We start from the raw sequence: 10,742 nt of genomic DNA on the forward strand, positions 1-10,742 counted from the left end.
TAACGCCGAACACCGACCGGTGAAGTACAGCCGAGGGGAGTCGGTACGGAGTTTTATACCTGTGTGGATAGTGAGACTATTGAAAATGTTACTGTAGTCCTAGTTTGGGTCTCGTCGTATCCTTAATTGTGTGTCGCATAATAACGTACGACATTGAGGACTGTAACCCTTTGTCACGAAGATGAAAGCACGAGTCCTCTGTGTGAAGCCCTGTTACAGTCCAGAGACTCACACTGACGGTGGGAGGTTCGAGAAAACTGAAGACCGACTCGAGGATCCTGGAGCTTTGAAGGGAGGGGCTACTTTCAATGCTTGTACTAGTGAAGAGGATATAATGACGTGACCACAACGTGAGAATCCACCAGCACTGCCATACGGACGACCGTTAACGAGATCTAGATCTAGGGTGCTGTAGTCTGCTCCAGCGAGAACTAATGATGAAGCGAGCTGTGGCACGTGAAGTGTAGTGGTGTAGTGTAGTGGTTAGCATTGTCAGCGGGTGTGCTGTTGGTCACGAGTTCAGATCCGACCACTAGCAGTTATTTGTTATTTAGTGTTTATCATTTCTGGGAGGTTCTAGAAATATCTTATGTTTGTAATGTTTGAATAATCTGGAGTATTAAATGTCTGTATAAATAGCTGTAGTCTCTATGCAGGAGGTCAGTTCTGGTCTGGGTGCTTTGGTGTCGATAATAAACATGCTTTGAGTTCTAAGTGTCGTGTTTTTGTTTTGATGTGACAATATTTCTCTCAGACAGCAGCAGTGATCCACTACAACTAATGGTGATGGTATGCTGTCTTATATTTAATGAGGTAGGAGTCGCATTCTGTTATCACAGTACATTTACTTGCTTATGAGATGTACAGTTGGCACCATAGCATTGTTTAAAATGAAATGCAGCATCCATGCAGACGGGGGAAAGTTGTGGATGTATTTTTTAATGTTCTATGACTGGGTGTCATTGACAGAAACTGGTTTTTCTGGAAACAGCTGCCGGTCATCTTGCAGGAAAATTGTTGGTTCCTGTTTTGAATGCTGACACTATTGACTGAGTTTGCATATTCTTCCAGTAGTTTCATTCAATGATGCTTTAGGCAGTAGGTGAAACAGTGAAGGGTTGGCATTGTGTGGTCACCTAGGGCTGATGTCTTATCAGTTTTTTTTGTCTTTTTTCTGAGATAAAGACAAGTGTGCAGTAGTACAAACATCAGGTATTAATCTATAAAATTTCTAAACTATGAGCAGTTATATAGGTTTATGACCAAGGAATAATGGATAAAAATGATAATGTCCTAATTTCTTGTCATGTATATGACAGAGAGGTGTATGATGCCTTTTGTTAATACATTTGTGCTTAATAGATTTAGTGATAGTGGCTGTGTTGGAGAGACAGCATGATTGTAATCAAAACAAATGGAATAATTAGGTGTAATGTGATAAGGATGCTGTGAGATCTTCTATTGGTTGTTGGAGTAACAGTTACATGCCCTATCACAAGAACAGACAATTTTGCCAGAAAATGCTTCAAAAAGTAATAGAGAGAGAGAATCCTAATTAATAACTGATTTTTAAGTAGACCAAAATAATAATATTTAAATCAATTGAACAAAAAGTGTGAGAATACCTTGAATGGATCACATTTCCTGTATTGCTATTTTCAAGTTCAATTCATTGTGACATAACCTTCATCCACTTTCATGTGAGATAACATAAAACTATATAAAACCAACAAGAAATCAAATTTTTTTAAACTTTTGTCATATTTTTCTGTCAGTTTTCTTACTAACTTCTTTTGTGTGTTTCATTTTTATCTACTAATTCACTTTGCTGTGGTTCTTATTTCTTTACTGAAATAAATATTAAAAATGTTGAATACTTTAATATGTCATTTGGCAGTTTCATGTGGTCTGTGCATTTCAGGCAAACGATGATAAAGTGTTGGTTATACCAGCACAGACACCTGTTCCGGTCAAGGTTACAAAGAGTCTTCCATTGACACTCTCAGGAGAGAGTATAGTAGTTCAGGTTCTTGAAGCTGATGATGATGATGATGATGATGATGATGATGATGAGGATACAGACAAAGAACAGGGAGCTGTAGTTTTGGGAAATGTAAGTAAAAGTTTGTACACATTCCGTCTAATAATTTTAGTAGATTTTTTTGTAAAAATTTAGCAGACAATTTAATTTTAATTTATAAAAGTGGTAACTTGGATGAGAATATTCCTTAGTGCACCTATAGGCAGTGCCGAACCCCCCCCACCCCCCCCCTCCCCTCCAGTCAAACACACACACACACACACACACACACACACACACACACACACACACAAATCATAATCGAAGTAATGAAAAAACCCTCTGTTTTAAAATATGAAACTGTGGGTACTAGCAGAGATCACCCATGAATTTCAACCACCTTAGTTCTATGAGGAGGACACTTGATTCCAAGATGATTGTGTCCCAATTCAAAGAGTGGCATTCTTAAAGAATGGTTTAATCAATATGTGAATAATTTGTTACTCTGCTAAGTTCAACAGGCACCATATTTCAACATTATTGAACACCTTTTGTGACGGGGCCCTCACACACTTAATATGTATGCGCAGTAGTATTGTGCCAATATATTGCAGGAAAGTGCAAGGCCAAGGACAGCACAATAAAATTGCGCAATATTCATGCCTTTGTAGTGAACATGTTGGTGCGCAAAAATGTGGAACTCATATGTATTGTTGCTTGCCTTGCAAAACACAAGCAGAAATTATGCAGAATAGATGAAATTAGCCTGAAAATCTTCCAGTACATGTTTCAATGGGCCACTGGCTCATTCACTGTGTTGTAGCTTCATAAACAACAAAAACTAATTAAAAATTAAACAAGGAAATTGTAAATTATTGTGTACACATGCTGTGTTTTCTGTGTGTCCTCTACTGTAACAACTGTTGCAAAAAAAAAAATAAAAAAAAAAATAAAACAATTATTTACTGATTACTAATTGAAAACTTATGTGATCTGATGTCTGTGGAGTGCAAGGAAGAAAAACATTTATGCTGACAGGACAGCTGCCCTGATCCTATTTGCCAATTCTGAAAACTACTATAAGTAAAATAAACTTTTCTGCTGACTATCATGACACATGGGCTTCAGTTCCCTCTGCCATTTTGGACAATGAGGTATATGGCATCTGAGAAATGAAGTTTGTGCCTGTTTACAAAGTACTGCATGATGCTTTAATATACATACTCCAGCACACGCCCTGATCTTTTGTCATCTAATTTTTTCATTTCTCTGCAGAAATTCATTCAGTGTGAATTGAATTTCTCTTGATCTCAGTAGGAACTGCTGTTTATTGCACATCACTGCCCTTACATGGTACAATATACATTGCCATATAGTGAATGTGTGTCAGAATTGTTTAAAGCTCTCTAGTCTCCTTCAATATATTGTACAGACTGTCAATACTGCTCATAGAGGGTCAGTATTATTGCAAAATAAATATTGAGCATGGGAGGGCTTCTCAAGTTTTTGAGCAGATAATTCAGTACGTGCTTCCTCCTCAGTTAAAGGTTGTGAAATCCCTCTGTGGGTCCGGGGTTTAGAATAGGCCCGAGGTATTCCTGCCTGTCGTACGAAGTGACTGAAAGGAGTTTCACACATTTCGGCCTTTATGTGATGGTCCTCTGTAGGGTTTGATCTCCATTCTTCGGATTTTCCCGAAGAGCGAGCCAACTGGGGAAGGGTGCCTTATAAGGTGGATCGTGTCCATCGTGCATTGAGATCTTTAGCCTACTTTCTTGTTGCTGCATTGCAGTCCTGCCCATTCTCTATCTCTTGGGCGAGCACACCTTCCTGGGTTCATTTTCGACCATGCATTATGCAGTGTCAATTTCTACGTCGACGATGACCATGGACTTCTTTGCACCTGATATCCAGCTCGGTAGCCAGTCCGTTGTGGTGGGGCTGCCACATACCCTGTTGGTTGTAGCCCCCCGACCACACAGGGATTGCTCTGCTGATGCCTGCGCCATTATCTCCCTATGTATGCCAAGGGGTAGATGCCCATCCTCTGGGGTATCGGGACTCCCGGCAATGGCCATCCTGCCAGGCGGCCTTTGCTACGGCTGGGTTGCGCCTGTGGGAAGCGCCCCTGGTCAGAGTGGGTGGCATCAGGGCGGATGGCACATGATGAAGCGTAGTCCATCATCTCTTACTGGTGGTGAAACACCAGCAGTCTCTAAGCGATCATGAGCTCAATTCAACGCACAGAAGTATGACCCCAAATTATTCCCCTCCCTGGCCACACCATGGGAAGAACGTCATGCTAAGGATGGCAGCGGATCTTATTCGCGCCAGTACCTTAGATGTTCGAGAGCTGATGGGGAATCTTTCATGACAATGAAGCCTCAGTTTTTTGTTGAGCATTTAGAGGACAAGTTTGGGAAGGTGGAGGGCTTGTCCAAAATGAGATCTGGGTCAGTCTTGATCAAAACAGCATCTTCTGCCCAGTCACGGGAGTTACTTGCTTGTGACAAGCTGGGGGATATTTCTGTAACCATCACTTACATGGTCCAGGGTATCATATTTCACAGAGACCTTCTTTTGCAGTCCGATGATGAGCTGCGCACCAGTTTAGAGCGGTGAGGTGTAAATTTCGTGTGGCGTGTCGACTGGAGTCCGGAGGATAATCAGGTTGCCACCGGTGCCTTCATCTTGGCCTTTGAGGGTGATACATTGCCCGAGAAGGTCAACGTGATGGTCTACCGGTGTGATGTAAAGCCCTATATCCCTCCCCTGTGCTGGAAGTTCGGCCATATGTTTTCCCGCTGTACTTCTAGCGTCACATGCCGAGATTGCGGACGCCCATCACTTCCCAATACTCCATGTGCCCTGCCTCCCATCTGGGTCAGCTGTGGAGAGCACCATTCGCCTTGCTCGCCTGACTGCAGGATTCTCCAGAACGAAAGGAAAATCGTGGAGTACAAGACGCTAGACAGACTGACCTACACTGAAGCTAAGAGAAAATTTGAATGCCTGCATCCTGTGTGTATGACATAGTCTTAAGCCACTGCTACAGCAGTTCTGGCACCGTCAGCTCAGTGGTGAAGGTTGGAATTTGCATGCCAATACCACAATTGGACATTCATTGAGTGACGATAAATGGCCTTTCCAGATTAATTGGTCAGGTGACCGTTGGTGTGTATGGCATGAAACATCTGAAAGCAAGGGGTATCAGGCTGGAGGTGGGAATGGGGGTGTGGGACATTCCAGCAGAAATGCGATCTATTGGCGGGAGCCCGCTGACATCACGGTGAGGCAGCACAGCATAGCATAGCACAGCAGTTTGATTATTCAGTAGAAGTACTGCACCACACTTGCTTTGGGGTGTTATTCATTCATTTTACTTTCAATTTGGTTCAATACATAGTTGAACAAATTAAATAAAGTGGCATGACAGATGTATTACACATTAGGAAATGATAATTAAGATGAAACATAACTCACTTGTTTGGTGTAGAAACAGATGGTAGTGTAGACTGTTCCACATTTCTGTTGCCGTTTATCAGATGAAGGTGAAATCCATAGCAGCTTCCTCCTTGTGCATATCTCTTTATAGTTTCCAATTTTGCTTATTGATTCAGAGACCTAATCCTTAAATGAATGTTCTTGTTCCTACATAAAGAGCAATAACTGTATGGAAACTGTTTCAAAATAGAGCACAGAGACTTTACAACATTTTTTTGTTTGCGCACTCTGTTTCCATTAAAATCAACAAATTCTCCTTCAAACTGCAACATGTTGTTTTTCCGTGCTCGTATTGGAGAGTAATGATCATCGTGAGATGTAATTGATATCCAGTCTGCAATAGACTCTTCTAATTCACTTCTTGCTACTGGAATACCTAACAATTTATCATTGTTTTGGTACTTAAATGCAGTATAACTTGCAATGTATTTCACTGCATCTGGAAGAACATCCAGAATTGCTGCACAACCACACAGTTTTACCTCATCCATACAAATTATAAAAGTGGGTGTGCGTATATATGTATGCATGTATGGGGCATTCAGAAGCCAAGCTGACTGACTCCATCAAATGAAAATGTTCAGTACAAACAATTAGTTATTGAGTTATTTTAAAAAAAGCTCTAAAATTTTTCAGCATATTTAGAATAAACTGATGTTAAGGTTACGTTTTCAGCACTTTATAAATATATAAAAAAATTCAATGGCTGTGTCTCCCATAAGAAAAACTGCTTTGTATGGAGTGAGTCACATTGCCGACTGAAAGGTGTTGACAAAATATTGTGTGGTTTGAATACAGGCAATTTTATGAAACAAATAAACACAAACAGGACCATTTTACATGAAAAAATCACAAGTATTAATGTAAGTAATTAAATAGTACTTAATGTACAAGTAGAAAATGCGGTCTCCCCCCCCCCCCCCCCCCCCCCCCCCCCCCACCCCCTCCCGCACACCATGGAGATCAGTCTTCATGTACTATAAAGAAGACCATGTGGAACATCAGCTAGACTTTCTAAAGGTCAGTTTCCATTTTTGTGGGGATATTAATTTTTCCAAATGGCATTTCTGCTGAGAAAGTAGTTTTATATTGGATAGCAAATGGTTCAGCCTTCTCAGTATTGATCCATCTCATTGTCAGCTAGTTAATTGTTTCACCTTCAACATTTCTTTTCCTATGGGTGATACATTTTTCTAAGTTTGCTGTTGAATGGAAGTTTTCGTGGTTCATTTCTGTTAGGTAATCAGTGTTACTTTCCTTGCAGCTAAGAACATCATCATACTGATCTCTTAGACAAAAGATGTGATGACTAGTTTTTAGTCTCTTTTTAATAAAAGAAAAATCTGTATCATTTGGAAGGTAACTGTGTCCTGGCGGAAGGAACTTTTAAGACAATAGTTTGTGTTACCTCTCGTATTTTGCAGGTATTTTATAAGACGGAGAAAAACATTTGTGTTGCAGTTTTGATTGCTGCATGAGCGAGAGTATGTGAAAATATGTTTGCCATTACTGCCATGGAGAGTCAGGTGTTCTATTAGACAAGAGCTTATTTCTTGCAAACCTCTCGAACCACCAGTTTGGGACCATACATACATACATGTAATCTATTTTGTAATTAAACATGAACACCAAAATCATGGACGTAAGAGATCTGTACGACATTTAGTTCGGGAGGTATGAGGTCATAAACAGTGAATGCGTGAAAAACTACTGCACCAAGCATGATGGTTAAATTTATTACTTCTTTGCTGCTAACTCAATTTGCAACACATTTCGGAAACAGTAATCGCATGTGCCACTGAATGTACCTAAAAGACTGTATCATTACATGACATACAGTACAGGAGATATGACATTACACACAGAGAGATGCTTGAGAAACGGCCACACCATGCATGATTTTTTAATTTATTACTTCATTACTACTAACTCTATTCACAACACATTTTGCAGACTGTATCACATATGCCACTTTATGTACCTGCAAAATTATGTCACTATACAGCATGTAGCTCAGCAGATACGATATAAACATTAAGATGCCTGAAAATGAAACTGCAGGTTGAAATTCGCTAGACATATAGTCGAAATATATGTACAAATATGCATGAAATATGTTAAATATGTGTGAAATAAATTTGACATGTAGATATACGAGCAAAGCCGTCTGTAAACAACTCATCGTAAACCCCTGGAAAAATTTATGATTTGGTACACACACTGGTTACAATTGGGAAAGAAATACTGATGGGGTAAGAACTGCCAGTCTCTTGTTTGGATGACTGTGATAATGTGGGGAGAGAAAGGAGGAGGAGGGCAGATACTGAGGGGGGAGGAGGAGAGAGGCACAGATAGGAGGAGACGGACAGAGCTAGGGGACAAAGAGGGGAGAGGAGGAGATTGACACAGAAAGGAAATGGCAGGTGATGAACATAGAGGGGGGGGGGGGGGGAGGAGACTCATAGATAGAGGGGGACGAGGAAATGGACAGAGAAAGGAAAAAGGATAAGATGAGATGAACAGAGAGAGGTGGAGGAGGAGAGGGAATGAGCAGATGGACGGAGGAGGAAGCAGCATATTGACAGGGTGGGGGGGGGGGGGGGAGGAGGAGGATATGGACAGAAAGAGGAATGGGAGGAGGTGGTTTGACAGAGACAGGGGGAAGGAGGTGGACTAATAGAAGATTGGAATAAATACGTACCATGGCAATTCCAAATACTCAGCTAGCATGTTAATAAATTTTCTTAGGCATTCACAGCTTCTGGGATTTCTCGCGTTGGTGATCCCTCGACAACATTTATACAGAGTTAATTTGTAATAAAACTTAGGGATACAGAATCTGTGTCGACATTACACTGAAAAAGACTCTGCATTTAATTCTTCAGTAATTGGTGTGTTTCCAGAGAAGGAAGTATCACTTGCATTACCTGGAAATTTAAGGAGACACACCTCATTTCTCTCTTCAAATACAAAATATTTCTAATCCTCATACCCTAGGAGAAAATTTTTCCAAGCGATCTTCATTTAGTCTGGAAGTTAATATGTAGCTGACTTTCATACTTTTTAGACTTTCAAAAAGTCCAAAGAGAGATCTTATTGACGTAATGAAACCTTTTTCGAAAGGCAACAAACTGTCTCTATCACCACCTTGCACTCGGAAACAAATGTCTAGGAGTCTCTTTAGAGTATTCTCCTGAATTGTGACATTCATTCCACATCCCCGTTGCAGAGGTGAGCATTCATCTTTTGGAACTCTTAGAGCTCGATAAATCAAAGACACCAATAACGAATTCATTCTGCTTTGCACGTCGTCTTAGATTTAAGTGTGCTTCAGTAATGTGGTGTGTTGTCATTAGGTCACTTTTTTATGTTTAAAAATTTATTTTAAGATAATTTTTTAGCTATAATTAATTGGAGTGTTATTTATGCTCTTGCTTCTTACCTCTTTGCTTACATCCTGGCTTTGTGTAGTTTATTCTCCATGTCAGTTTGTGCTGGGGATTGCTTTGGGTAGTAGCTTCCTTCTGGAAAGTAACCCTAGAAGTTTGTTTCTTGAATCTCATTCATAATCTTCAGGCCAAAATTGAATTGAACGTGCATGTACAGTTACCACATTCACTTTGGCTGCATGTTTGTGTCGAACTGTTGCTCATCTTTGGGAAATGCGTGATAAATAATGTTTGTTATCTTTTGAGCAATATTAATGCATTGTGCCACAGCCCAATTTCAGTGACCCTTGCTCACGATTGACACAAAACAAGTTATTTTCTTTACACGCACAGCCACAACAGTTCTCAAAGCGACATCAAGGCGTACAGAGGCGTCGAAGAACTTCTTGCTCACCAGGACCCAGAATGGTTTACCTCCTTATTCTGTTGTCCGTGGGAGGAGGGAACATTATGGTCTGGGGAATGTTTTCATGGCATTCCCTTGATGATCTTATCATTGTGGAAGAGAGAGTGCAGCAATGAAAGTATGCATCTATTCTTGGGGACCATGTTCGCCCTTACTTGCAATTTGTTTATCCTAGGCACGTTCACATGTACCAGCAGGACAAGGAGCATGTCGCACAGCTCACTTTACACATGTGTAGTTCGAAGAGGGCCAGGATGAGTTGACTGTGCTCTCCTGGCCACCAAACTCCCCAGATTTAAACCCGATCAAGAATCTCTGAGACAACCTCGATCAGGCTGTTTGTGCCATGGATCCTCGACCGTGAAACCTAGCCTAGCTGGCCACAGCACTGGAGCTGGCATGGCTCCACATCCCTGTTGGCACCTTCCAGAACCTTATTGACACTTTTCCTGCATGTCCTGCAGTGGTCTGACACTGTGTGTGTGTGTGTGTGTGTGTGTGTGTGTGTGTGTTCTTGCAATAATTATATCAGTTATCAGCGTCACTCAGTTCAGTTTGTGTATATATTGTTATTTTTGCAATTTGTTTAAACATTATGTTGAAGTCGAAGAATGTGTTTTTAATAAAGCAAGCAGTAGCTTTAAATGTCATATACAGTAAATGCAATAAATTGTTTCAGCTGACGCTTGATGATGTGTCGGCTTCCAGCAGTTTAACTGCTGAAATAAATGTAAACAGGTATGTAAATTTCATATTTTTGATTGTGAAGAGGGAGGTGGTTGTTGTTATTTTAATGTATGAATAGTCAGCAAATAAATGTATGCCTACCACATATTTGACCAGTTGACTGACCCGCATTTTTTTCTTTTTTATTTATTTTTTTAAATTTTTATTATTTGCTGATGTTCAAAGTTTAAAAATTTAATTTTATGGTATGTGTTGCAACTTTGCTTTGCTACTCTGTTGCCTTTGATATTCATTCACTTTTCTCCCTTTTAGTATTGGAAGTTTGCATGCAAGCATAACTGATACTGCAACACAGAAGAAATCTTCCTTTCGACGAGGTCCTCCGACATCAGATGGACAATAATTCATTTGAAAAATTATATGTTGATATTGCCTGTGATATTAAAATAAAATGTTTTCATATACTTATTGAGCATTCAGCCATCCTCTCCCCTTTCTCTCCTTACTGTTAACAGTAGTAATTAGAGACTGGTTTATATGCATTCGGATGTTGCTTATGCATTGGCATATTTGGCTCCTTCTCACTGGTTACTGCATATTTTGACTAAAAACTAGTGACGATGCATATTTTCACCTATGTTTACAATATTTTAAAAATTTAGATGGGCAGTCTCTA

At 40.2% G+C, this 10,742-nt stretch overlaps 1 protein-coding gene across 1 annotated transcript in view; it reads left to right on the forward strand.

The window, feature by feature from the left end:
• The window catches only part of LOC124721844 (heat shock 70 kDa protein 14-like), a 195,796-nt gene extending 185,262 nt beyond the window's left edge, over positions 1–10,534 (forward strand). The window contains exons 8-10 of the mRNA XM_047246975.1: positions 1,922–2,113; positions 10,059–10,117; positions 10,379–10,534. Of these exons, the coding sequence (XP_047102931.1) occupies positions 1,922–2,113; positions 10,059–10,117; positions 10,379–10,469 (342 nt within the window). The 3' untranslated portion in view covers positions 10,470–10,534. The remainder of the gene's footprint in view (positions 1–1,921; positions 2,114–10,058; positions 10,118–10,378) is intronic.
• The last annotated feature ends 208 nt before the right edge of the window (positions 10,535–10,742 follow it).

The sequence above is a fragment of the Schistocerca piceifrons genome, chromosome X, assembly GCF_021461385.2.
Source record: "Schistocerca piceifrons isolate TAMUIC-IGC-003096 chromosome X, iqSchPice1.1, whole genome shotgun sequence".
NCBI classification, from domain to species: domain Eukaryota; kingdom Metazoa; phylum Arthropoda; class Insecta; order Orthoptera; family Acrididae; genus Schistocerca; species Schistocerca piceifrons.